This window comes from Rosa chinensis, chromosome 7 (assembly GCF_002994745.2).
Source record: "Rosa chinensis cultivar Old Blush chromosome 7, RchiOBHm-V2, whole genome shotgun sequence".
NCBI classification, from domain to species: Eukaryota; Viridiplantae; Streptophyta; class Magnoliopsida; order Rosales; family Rosaceae; genus Rosa; species Rosa chinensis.
The window spans coordinates 30843497-30856800 of record NC_037094.1 but is presented as its reverse complement, the minus strand read 5'-3'; the positions used below and the strand labels follow the sequence as shown (position 1 = coordinate 30856800).

At 36.3% G+C, this 13304-nt stretch overlaps 1 protein-coding gene and 1 long non-coding RNA gene across 5 annotated transcripts; both read right to left on the bottom strand.

Moving 5' to 3' along the window:
- Positions 1 to 783: 783 nt before the first annotated feature.
- Positions 784 to 1911, bottom strand: LOC112177768. Its single transcript, XM_024316025.1, has one exon. It carries the CDS (start codon positions 1909 to 1911, stop codon positions 784 to 786), a length of 1128 nt encoding a protein of 375 aa, XP_024171793.1.
- Positions 1912 to 3893: 1982 nt separating this feature from the next.
- On the bottom strand, positions 3894 to 9661 carry LOC112180052. Of its 4 annotated transcripts, XR_002928036.2 has the most exons (9): positions 9483 to 9661; positions 8949 to 9234; positions 8752 to 8836; positions 8447 to 8584; positions 5821 to 5931; positions 5405 to 5477; positions 5228 to 5294; positions 4355 to 4548; positions 3896 to 4223 (listed from the first exon to the last, which is right to left on the bottom strand). It is a non-coding gene; the product is annotated as an uncharacterized LOC112180052 (long non-coding RNA). The 4 variants fall into 4 exon arrangements; XR_002928035.2 differs by having other exon boundaries at positions 3894 to 4548; XR_005802839.1 differs by having other exon boundaries at positions 3894 to 4548; positions 5834 to 5931.
- Between the last annotated feature and the right edge of the window lie 3643 nt (positions 9662 to 13304).

Below are 13304 nucleotides of genomic sequence, written 5' to 3'. Positions count from 1 at the left end.
AGCAATGGAGTCATTTTCTTCAACATGTGAGAAACATAAAGAGGATAGAAGACACATTTCAGACGGTTCAGAATCAGTTCCACAAATGTCAAAGGGTTTAAAATCAGCAAAAGCAAGTGGATGAAATGACTTATTTTTCTTTGCCCAAACAACATTTTCTTTTCTCGGGATTGCAACAAGTTTAGCAATCCTACCAAATTCTTTCAAAGATTTTTCCAGAGTTGACTGTAAAGAAAGAAGCAGAGAGTTTTCATGAGACCTTGTGGACTTTTGAGGACTATTTCTGAGTTTATGACACCTTGGTCTAATGTGTCCAGTAATACCATAATGGTGACAAATGGGAATGAATTTTTTGGATGACTTAGGGACATTTTCTTTAGGCAGCAACCTACTTTTCACAAAAATAGTTGGCTTTTTAGAGGAGCTTTCTCCAAAATGAAAACCAAGACCCTTTTTGTCCCTATCAACTTTTCCCATTCCAATCATTTTGGAAACTTTATCAGATCCAATTGAAAATTTTGAAAACTTTTCTTGAGAATCATGTAAGGATTTTTCAAGAGAGATTTTTTCAGAAGTTAAAGAATTGACTAACCTGATTTGAGCATTCAAGTTCTCTTGCAGAGTCTCCACTTGACTTACCAATGCATTTCTTTCAATTTCCCACTTCTTCTTGCAGGATTGCAACTTCTCAGCGATCCCAGATTTTTCTTTTTCACAAACAGCAAGTTGATCCTTCAATTCCTCAGTCTTTCCAATCATTATTTTTTAGGCTTTGTACAGTTGCTAGAACTTGTTAGAGGCTACCTCCTCGGAGTGCTCATCATCATTAGATTCACCTGAGGACTCATTTTGGGTGGTACCAACAAGAGCAACATTTTTCTCTTCAGGGTCGGACTGAGTTTCAGATTCACTATCACTCCAAGAGGTTTTAAAAGCTCTATTTGATTGAGACTTATATTTCTTGTTTGCACAATCAGTAGCAAGATGACCATATCCTTGACACTCAAAACATTTTGGTTTTTCACTGAAAAACTTCTTTTGAAAAGGCTTGGAAGACTTTGAGTATTTGTCATTAGAAGCATCATCGATTTGATTTCTTTTGGAAGAAGTGGAACCAGAAAAAATTTTAGAAGAGAATGACCTTCCGGATTTAAGAAATTTTTTGAACTGTTTTGAGAGAAGAGCAAATTCTTCTAGATTAAAATCAGAAGGATCTTCTTCTTTTTTCAAAGTGCTTAAAGCAATTGATTTTTCTTTCTGACCCTTTCTCCTTTTTGACTCAAAGGTTTTCAAATTTCCCACAAGCTCATCTAATGAGTATGAATCAAGATCTTGAGCTTCCTCAATGGCAATTTGCTTAGCCTCAAAACTAGGAGGAAGAGCTTGAAGAAACTTTTTCACAATTCTGTGCTCTAAAATAGGATCACCCAACCCATGACATTGATTGGTAATATTGATGAGGCGACTATGGAAGTCATCAACAGATTCACCCTCTCTCATAGTCATTTCTTCAGATTCAAGCACAAGGCTTTGAAGTTTTTGTGCCTTCACCTTTTTGTTACCCTCATGAGTGGTTTGAAGTAATTCCCAAGAAGCTTTAGCAGTTGGACAATTTGTAATTCTTTTTCTTTCCTTATCCGACAAGGCAGCGAAAAGGCTATAGCGAGCTTTAGTATCACATTTGTGATCAAATTGCTCAGCAACAATCCACTCACCTCTTGGTTTAGGAATAGGATTTGAAATTTCAGTTTCCTTTTTAGTTGGTTCTATCCAACCCTTCTCTATAATGTTCCACAACTTATCCTCTTGAGATTGCAGGAAAGCCATCATCATTACTTTCCATTGAGAATAATCTTTCCCATCAAAATATGGAGGAGAGTTAATGGAACTAGAGACTCTATCACGGTCCATTCTAGGAGGCCAGAGGAACACACTAACACAGGTTAGTGACCCTCTCTGATACCAATTAAAGATCCTAAAAGGAGCCTAGAGGGGGGTGAATAGGCTCACAACCAATTTTTTGTTCAAAACTTTCTCAGGCATTGCAACTGGGTGATCAATCCTGAGTGCTGATATTGAACAAAATATATTGACCAATCAAGCAAACCAACTAAAGCATTAAAGAACACAGATTTTTGTTGACGCAGTAAAACCCTATCAAGGGAAAACATCTGCGTGGCCTTTACACTTGAAAGACCAAAACCAAATCACTAATGAAAAACAGATTACAAGTTTCCACTACAAGGATTGAACTAACCGCGGCAATCCTTCCTAGACTGACTCACTAGGCTGTGTGTAATCACTACTTGCTAATTGTTTATACAAGTGATACAACTCAGAAATCTCAACTATGAAACAAGCTATGAACGCAGCAAGTTCGACTTGGAGATTTCACCTTTGAAGCATACAATTCCCAACTGAACTCATGGGATGCAAGAGATGAATATGCATGAATGGTTTTGTGTTTTTCAAATTGTTTTCAACATGGAACAATACACTTTGAAAAGCAGAAAACCAAAGAGATAAACTCTTGATAAACAAAGGGACTGAAAAGCACAAGTGTTTTCAATACCCGAATAGGAACAGAGAACCAATATATATAGAGGAGGAAGAGAAAGAACAGTTCACTCAAAGAACCTTTAAACTCAATTTGAGAAGGTAAACCCATACCCTTAATTTCAGATTGCACGTGTAAACCCATGCTCCTAATTTCAATTGGGAACACCAATTCTAGAAGCCAAACACTCCAGCTCCTTAATCAAAACTGACACCCAAATGGAACCCATGAAAAACCATTGACTTTTGTGAAAGAGATGACATGCATGACTTTACCTATGCCATGAGGAAGAGGGGACTTCTTCTGATCTGCAAGGTTGAAGCTTGATCTTGGACAAGACAACAAGATGAGATGGGTTGGGGAAGCACGACAGCAACGCAGCAAACTGTGATGAGAATATCAAGTTGTAATTGAACTAATTCTTCAAACTTGGCCTTTGGCTTTCGAGAGCAAGGCAACCACACAAAACAGAAGAAGAACCAAGTTGCAATTAAACTATTATGCCAAGATAGGGAAGCTGACAGCAAGGCAGCAAACTAATCTTCAAGTCTTAAAGTGAGTTTTTGACAGCAAGACAACCACAACAATTGTATTTAAACAATTATGGGCTTGGGCTTCTAACCCTCGGGTATAAATATTTTGTTAATGTGAGGAATGCCAAACATGATATACTAACAGTAACTAATCAACTGTTAGATTGTCCTTGTAGAAGAGAAGACCCGTGCCTTCAGTAGCAGGCTGCATCTTCAAATGAAGATTAGTTCGGGGGGTAAACCACCTGTCAGGACCGGTGGCTGTCATCATGGGTGTGGACGTGTGGTAATTAAACAGCGGAACCACATTTAGTAATTGATCAATATCTCACGTACAGATCTAAGTAAGATCAATCTGTATAGAAGGATCTTAAATAGCTTTCATATAAGTGATGCAATAATATTAATCAAAATGGTCAAGCTTAAATAATATCTGTATGTAATAAGAAACTAAGATCTCTGTATTAAAAGAAATAAGAGCTCCAGCTTTTGATATATTGGAAGTTCTTCTAGCACACATTGTTCTTAATTTGGTACATGCAGGACAATCCTGACTAGTTGCAATTCCTCTCCCGAATATCAGAACTGATCTTAGCAGTTCTCTCAACTTAAGTAAAATTAAGATGAACCTGTAAATGGTTTTATTTTGTCGCCTTTGGTACAATGGAGGCTGAAGTCCCAATTTGTAAATGGTCTTTACTATTTGGTTTTCACTGTTTTAGAATTGATGAAATGTTGCAGCAAACAAATGGGTAGGCATGAAAATGTTCATGTGAATTCAAGTAATCAAAGATCATCAATCGATGATTCATATTCATCTAGGTTATCTCCATACCAAGGCCACATGCCCATTAAAATCCAAAAAATTGTCTCAACAAAATCGTTCTTCCTTTTAGATGAGATCGTACAAAATGATTTGAGAGAAGGAAAGAATATTACAGTGCTAGCATAATTTCTTACATATTTACAGCTCGAATACAACAAGGCAAGTTGTATTATACACATTATCGTTTCGCAGGAGAAATGCTTAGAAAGAGCACATGTGAAAATCGCCAACTAGTTGACCATTATAAATAGCCTAATGCAGTGTACATCTTGATTTGCACAGCAACTCCCGAAAGAGGTGCAAATGCCTGATATTCAGCAGAGTAGATAAATTTAGTAGCAGTAGTTAACTTTTGCTCCAAGTATGTTAATCCATAAAGTATCAGCAAGAATATATGTTAATCCATAAAGTATCAGCAAGAATATATGTAGAATTTACCCTCCAAAACCACACCAATATATGTCGATCTCATGTTGCTCTATCCACAGCATCTTTCTTTGCAGATGAATTAGCTATAGTTCGCTCTTTCATGGCTTCTTTTTCAAGCTTCTTCTTTTCAATATCAGCTAGTCTTTCATTTTCCTCTCGCCACTTGCTGACCATCTTGACGAAGACGAACAACACCTGTGTCACTGCATGGCCAATAAATTTCAAAGATCAAAGCTTTTAAATCATCAGACATGATATAAGTAAATCATAAAAGAAACCTACAATGACAGTTACACTATCTCTCCAAGATTAGACTTAAGCATCTGCATTGCATCGATCATTGACTGAAATACACTGAGCATATCCCTATCTATTTTTGCCTTGACCATTATCAATGGATTTCAATGATTTCCCTCTCATCAAGCGACTTTCAGCCAAAGTTAAATGGAGTAAATACTCTAACCCTACCTTGCAAATTCATTTCTTCCAGACATAATTCAAGTACCAGTTGGGGCCTGATTTCATGTTTATCAACAGACTTTTGGATTTCCATCATAAAGCTCTGTGGGTAATATGGATGGAAAGGAATAGAAGGATTCTTTGAAGACTGCAATACAGCAGGGGTGGAGCACCTTTACACTATTAGATTATTTGATTGGCACACTATTTAGGTTTTATTAGGTTTCTTTACCAACTGTCTTGGTAACACTCCAGACATTAAAAAAAGTGAACCAATGTTTCATGAGGTGAAGTGGGTCAATGGTGGCCCTAGGTGACCAAGTCCAAAGGTTGAACCATTCAGAATGGGGATAATCTAGAGAAGAATAATAATCTGTGTCTGGTGTGAGGTATTCAGATCATGAGTGATAGATCAAAGCAAACCTTGTTCAAAAGGACACCGAGATGGATCCTCCCCAAAGTATTGAGACAAAGAATCTGCATTTCTTCCCTGCAAGAAAAGAGTTGGGAGTTAGGACAGTAGACCAGCAATAAGCTGCACAGCACAAAGAATATATCTATGAAGAAAAGAGAAACTGTGGAATTGTGGACTGCACTCACCACTTCAGAGTACAAGGAGATTAATTAGTGACCTTACTTCAGCTTCAGACGTATCAAGAAAACTCTTCAGCACCTGCAGCAGAGAGAAGATTCTATCTTTCATGTTGACATGCAAATGCATGGAGTTAAACAGATAATCAATTTATGAAAGTCCTTCCTAGGACATACATGTACATGTAAGCACCAGAAAAAGAGTTATAACAAGCTAGAAACAACACATATTCGTTTGAGCCTTTTTAACTCAAATTGGGTCATCTTTCAGGCTTCAAAAATAGGTCCCTAAAATAATGCAGGTTGATTTAAGATTAGTGAGTTTGTAAGGTGACAGATTCCTACTTTCAAATATATAATGTGCAGGAACGAATGAAGATTTTTCCCGCGGGGGGGGGGGGGTGGGGTAATAGAGAGAACCTAACTTGAGATAAATACCAACTACATGCCTCTTGAACTCTCTTATCAGAGTCATAGCTCCAGCAACATTAATTGTTGATAACCCAAGGACCACTTTGGGGGCATAAATACAGTACCTGGTGAAAAAAATTTCACTGATTTAAACAATTATACTAACAATAAATAATAAACAACTAACTGCACTTTATTCAAAGATTACCATGACTAATAAACACATACGTGCGCATTCACATGTTTGATGTATGCATTTACAGACAAATGTATAGTCTGTGTAATATATGCTGTATACAGTTCAATCTGATCTTTGATTATTCAATTTTGGGCTAAATATTGTTTAGTACCCTGTGGTATCGATCCAACATCGATTCAGTCCCTCGACTTTCAATTTCATCAAAAACACCCCTGCAATATCATTTTCTCGTCCAATACGTTAACTGCTGACGTGGCAGTCCAACTCAGCAAAAGTGGGACCCACATGGAAGTCAAATATGTAAAATGACCCTGGCCAACTAGATATGGAAAAATCCAAAATAAACTTCAAATTTTGCAGTTGGGGAGACTCGAACCCACCCCAATACGCATGCAAAGGAAAGCCCCAACCACCATGCCACTTGCACGGCATTGATATGTGTCAAACAAAATAATATATATATATATATATATCTGTATACCCAACCGGATATGGAAAAATCCAAAATAAACCCCAAATTTTGGGGATTTGGGGTTGGGGAGATTCGAACCCAGACCACCAAGCATGCAAATGAAAGCCCCAACGACCAGACCGCTTGCACGGCTTTGATATGTTTCAAACAAAATAATATACATCTGTATACGCAACCGGATATGGAAAAATCTAAAATAAACCCCAGATTTTGCAGTTGGAGAGATTCGAACTCAGCCCACCACATGTGCAAATGAAAACCCCAACCACCGTAGCCGGACTGTATATACTGTATATACAGTCCGGCTACGGTGCGGAAGTCCGTACCATGCGGATGGTACGGATTTCCTGTTTTCCCCCACTTTTCGATCACATTTTCACATCTTAACCGTTCAGTTTTTAGGTCCTAATATATAGATCACCTATGCAAAATTTCAGCCAATTTGGTGATCGTTAAGGCATCCAAAACTGCAAATTACAACAATGTACACGAACAGTTCTGGTTCGACAGATTCAGTTCGTTCGTGTAAATTGCAGTTTTGGATGCCTTAACGATCACCAAATTGGCTGAAATTTTGTACAGATGATCTATACATTAGGACCTAAAAACTGAACGGTTATGATCAAAATATGTGATCGGAAAGCGGGTGAAAACCGGAAATCCGTACCGAAATTTCGGTACGGACGTCCGCACCTGAGAAAAATCCTATATATATATATATATATATATTTATATATTCATGGTCAACCTTCAGTAATCAATGTAACAAGAAGGTTTTTTGAATATTAATGGTAACTGAGATATCAAGAGTCTGAAAATACAGCAATATCATTGTGACATTAGAGAAATTATAAGAAAACTTACATAAAAATACTACATGAAATATCAGAAAAGAATTACACCTATTGCAGGCACACGTTGAGAAATATCAAGGATACCATGGATATTGAAGATGATAGTACTCTTACAAATATCATCATTTCTATCAAATTAATATAGGGTTTTTTAACAGGACATAGAATTATAAAGTTGAAGACTTAAATGCGAAAACAACAGGAAGACTAATACCAATTCCAGTACTTCCACCATTTATTCTATGATTCATTTAGATAACTTTGCCGAGATCATGATCTAATTAGGGCCTACCCTAATCTACTAACTTTCTAGTCATGTCTATAAGTTTCCCTTGAAGGTTGTTAACTTGTTTTATACATTTTATGTAAACACACTTATGCACCAATTAAGCAGATATTCTCCAATCAACTTTTTGGTCCAGAAAGGAGTGGTTTCATGTCAAGCCATGTTGTATATATCATTTAAAAATCCATATTCTAAATTTCTTCTATGTTCTAAATTTGATCTTTGAGCTGCAAGTGCCAGAAGGAATGTTCAAGGGCATACTGTAGTGTGACTTGGAGTGCCAGACAACTTTGCCTATTGTGGACAGTTTTTGGGATGGCAAAGAGAAAAGAAACAGTTATAGAGCTCAAACTCCAATGGCCTTAAGCGTTCCCTAGTTACTTTAGCACATTGCACTACTTTTATCATGAGCAATTAAATGGGGAAGCTTTTCTTTCTGAGATTTTTTGAGCTTGTGAATTTTAAATTGTGGAATCTTTAAATCCTAATGTATAGATCTACATACTGGACTTGTTCTCCTTACAGAAACACCTCAGAACCAAAAACTTAACACTGGAAAATACATAATTGTCACAGAAACATTTGAAACAGACTTATAAAAAGAAGTGTAAGCTAAATGGTTTGAGAAATTATCAATTGCATGTGATAAAGCTCTCAAAACAGCATTGGGTGTAGCAAATGGACCAAAAGTAATGACAGGATAAGAGGATGGAGTGATGAAGTGTAATCAATCTGCCAGTGAGCAAAGAACGTACACCAAGTGTAAGTTATAAACTAATAGGCAATGATATTTTGAAGTTAACTTCCAACGACAACAAAATCATAGCACCTCACAACGCTTTGTTGTATCAGCAAGAACTCCTAATGCCTCTCCAGAAGGAAGAACAGCTAGCACCCAAGGGTGTGACTGGTACAATGACGTAGTTCCAGAGCCATAGCCTCATGCATCCGAATTCCAAGTAAAAACCTAAAACAAACAGAACTACTAATGAATTGTCTCCAAAGAGTAAACAGGTTTCATCTACAGTCCCAGTAACTTGAATTGGTTTCATTCCAACATCAGTCACCAATCTGCACCACCTAGAGAAAAAAAGGGAAAATAACCCACGCATAGGTCATCAAAAAGTGACTTACTCTTTTTCCTGTCCGCTCAAGTTGCCCACTAACCTCCCCAGTGCCGTATAAAGAGGTACCAATATAAAGAGGTACCAACAGGAAGCTAGATGAAACAAAGTACATCATGTTAATTATAGCACAAGGAATTATCAAAGTGAAAACAAAAATAGATAGTATGAGGAGAACGAAACACAAGATGTAAATTCATTACTGACCTCAAGTTTAACAATCTGCTGCCCAAGAAGACGTTCAAAATTTGGGATATAGGACGGCATGTTCTGACTCTGAATCGGTGTCTCCCTATCCTTGCCATTCGCAAAAGAGAGACTAGAATGTGCTGCTTCTCTATCATTTGCAGAACAATCAAATCGGAACACACCATCCTCAATAATAGGCCCGAAAATCATATCTCCTGAAGTGACATCTGCAGTGACCTGCGTCCCTTCATCACCAGCCATTTTGGATACCAAACTTTTCGTAACCAACTTAGTACACTTCTTCCTGCAAGCAAAACTTTTGCATCATAAATCTCAGAAGTTCTAGAAAGATGATATGGCGAAACAGTGAATGTATGATTTCACTTCAGATCAGCATAAAACTAGCGAAATCAGTTTATATCGCAAGCTATAAACACAGAAAATCATATCTCAGGTCCAAACAGAATCAATCAAAATTTGACTGAATCAATCGAAACGGGCAGCATTGGCGTGAGGAAATTGGATTCAGGGAGAGAAGAAACAGAGACGAACCTGATGAAGGCAGACTGAGAACCAGGCTTCTTGTTCAACCTCAGCAACGAAATCGGGTTGGATGAGAGTTGGTATCAAAAATGGAAGTGGTACCTGGAAATCGGGTCAATTTGGAGGATGCTTCACCTACTAGTGTGGCAGTGAGCACTGGTGCTTCCCCCATTGGAGACTGCAGGACAGTCCTCTACGTATTTAATATTCATTTATTTTATTTTATTTTTTTGACTAGGTTCATTTTTTTAAAATTTTATTTCGTGTCCTTTTGTTTATTGTTTTACCGAAAGTCCGAGATTTCATGAGGAAGAAAAGGACCTGAAATTATTTCGACGCTTTGTACTTTTGTAGCGTGGCAACAAGTGAGTTAGGCAGAGCTGACACGTGTGGATTGTGTTCTGTTGTAATTCTGATATTGATGGACAAAAATCAGATCAAAATCAAAACAAGTTTCCAGATGAATGTCCAATTTTCTTAATTATTTTAGGTTTAGTTCATCCCTCTTACATTCTAATACTTACTCCGATACTCATAGTTTACTCCGATACTCATAGTTGGAGTAAGATTGGAGTTGCTGAATGTAGTGATAGCAGAGCTCCCTTGAGGGATCTGATTTGGGAGTCTGTTTAGAGCTTGAATTCTGTAATTGAAGTGAAATTGTTCCTTTGGCGCGCATGTCATGATTTCTTACCTTATGCAACTAAACGCCTGACTGGTGTTTGTTTTCGTTGCGGAAGAGAGAGATAATTTTTTTTTAACTAAATTAATCATTTTTAAGGTATTTATGATCTTGATTTATCATTATGAACCTGAAATGTTTAGATTGCACTGAATCGGTCCGTTTACTAAATTTGATCTAGTTTAGTACCGTAGCAATGATCAATTTGACTGAAAATTTGCATAAGCGATTTACTAAAGGATATCTAAAAACTGAACAGTAGAGACTTAACACCCTAAAATTGAGCACATGTTTATACCCAGTATAGATCCTATCACCCTAAAATTGAAATTAAAAAAAAAAAAAATTTCACTACTAGTAAAATTGACTATACACACTTATTGAAATCAGTGAATATAAACTCAAATAGTCACTGATATCCGTGTGGGAAACCTTATAGCTACCCTACACTCACACATTTAGTTTCTATCTCATTGATGGGGGTGGCCTTTGGTCTCTCCACGCTGATAGAAAAATCAGTGTGAATTATTTTATGAGACCTATTCATTTATCAGATTATATAAATAAAATTGTAATATAAAATTCACTTCAAAGAATATGTGAGAACTAGTACAAAACTAAAATCTGTGAGACATAGTATGAAACTATAACCTGTGAAAGAGACACAGTAAAATTTCATTCTCCTACATCAGTGATTTACTACACAGTAAAAAAAAATTTTCAAGTACACAGTAATTAATTTTTTCAGAACCTGTATCAGTAACTTATTGCATACTAAAAAACTTCATTCCAACACATCAAATTGAAAATAGATACAAGGAAAGATAATATCTCATTCTAAAACATAATTGTTCATATAATTACAAACTATAATTCATGTAGTTTCCAGGATAAACTTCTAATGCATTAAGAGTTCTTGGAATTCAAAACAAGGTAATTATTGATAAAGGTGGAAGACCACTATGACTTTTCCCTTCAACAACAAATTCCTTGTCCAACAGCATCACTATTCTAGCCCATCTATATTTACCATCTACAGTTTTTTAAGATTAGATTGAGAGTAGTTTATCACAAGAACAAAAAGCTACACTCATGACATTTACATTGCCATAATTCTAGGCTATATCCATACTGCATAGATGGAGTTGGGATGACTGGAATACTACTTTGTGGCTACATTGAAGTAACTTGTGTGATCTGCTCCACAAATGCTTATGATGCTGTGTCTATGCATGAAAATCCGCCGATGATCCCACATCTACACAAACTTAATATGCACAATGGGATCATAGGTTCGAGATAACAAAAGTTTTAGAAACATGTAACAACAAATAGATATCATAAGCAATACATAATATAACATTACGAAACTGTCCAAAAATAGGACATTTCAAGAATTAGGCATGGAGGCATCAAATTCCTATACCTAATTCTTAAACAGGTACAAAGGTTTTAATGAATGCATAATTTACTTAACAGTATAATATCTCATACATTTTTTAATATGATTTTTTTTTTTCTTTTTCGAATGACCTAGCTCTGCTAGGGTTTGGGTTACGGCGTCCTTTTGAGATCGTCGTCTTTGTACTTGCTCTATCTTCATGGAGTTCCTCACAGGTTCCAGGTTGTTCCTTACTTTTCTCGTCACTCTCCAAGGTGGTGATGATGGTCTTCTGAAAGTTCAAGGAGGTTTGTCGATGGCGCTCTCATCCCGGGATTGGACATCGCAGGCTTCCTTCCGTGGTGTTTTCCTTTGGTCATAGGCAAACATTTGTGGATTCCAACAGTGGGACAGTGGAGTGCGTTCACTGTTCTGGTTGTTGGGTTTGATTGGGCGGCAGCTAATGGTGTCTCTTGTTGGGGACTAAGGTCTCTGGGTAGAGATGCCGATAGCCTCTTGCCAAAGGAGAATTTACGCTAGTGTCTACGGATTTGATGTATAATGAGTGGACCTATTTCTATATACCACCATGTGTCATACCACACCTTCTTGATCTGTCTAGTTGAAGGCAGCAGAATGATATGTAATGGTCATTCTAGCATGTGATGAATACAATTGACATTCGATTTGAGTTTGATTAAAAAAAACTAATAATTAACTAAGGGGGGTGTATTCAATTCAGATTTTAAAAAATTTTGTTTGAGTTTTTATAATCCATTTAATCCACGGATTGTTTAAATTCTATATGGACTCTGATTGATTTGCTCATTTTTGTTTAGATTTTACAAGTCCTTATGATGTTTTTGGTCGGTTAATTTTTTTTTCTCCTTTAAAAGCAATGGATGTATGGATCCAACAATAATGCTATATCAATGACAAAAAAGTGTGTGTGTGTGTGTGTGTGGCAATCTACCATTCCTTATGTTGTGTATGATAATATATGAATAATAAGAGAAAACTAATAAGCCAAAATGTTACACAAAAAATAAGTAATAAACTGATGACATAATTTATTTCATATCTAATTTACAAAAGAAACATGTGTGTATGTATCATCTTAACAATACCATTGAAAGTGAGCTTAATTAGCTAGAAGAATTAAGCCCTCCAGAGCTATAGTAATAAAAATAAAAATAATAATTATTAGATGAAAGCAGAGGCAGAGGCAGAGGAGGATAGTGGGAAGATAGATCCAAGACAGAATGGATGAGTGTCACCTATTGAGAGCTGCTGCTTCTTCTTCTTCTTCTTGTTTTTTTTTTTTTTTTTTGGCTTCTTCATTTTTTGAGTGAGAAAGAATCCATCAAAATCTCTTTGGAAGTGGTTGGATTATTTTTGAGTTTTGATATGTATAAAAAGCACTATAAAATCCTCCAAAATCCGTATATTTTTGAATATCTGCAGATTTCAATAGATAATTCTAAATCTTAATTGAATACATCAAGATTTTAAAAGATTGTTTAAAATCTCAATTGAATACCCATAGACTTTTAAAATACAAAAAAATCTTGTAGACTTTTAAATGAATACACCATTTATGTAATGAAATTTTCATTGAAGAGTTATATCGATCATCTATTTTATCCAAAGCGATAAAACTCATAAATCTGACAAAAATGGTAGATTTCTTCTAATGAAGAGAGCTATGATGAGGGAGGGCTTCCATCAAAATGAAGAGGGAGAACATCCATTAAAATGAAGAGAAGAT

What these genes read in the sequence shown, in the direction of transcription:
- LOC112177768 (XM_024316025.1), bottom strand. Translation starts at nt 1,911, where the DNA reads ATGGACCGTGATAGAGTCTCTAGTTCCATTAACTCTCCTCCATATTTT.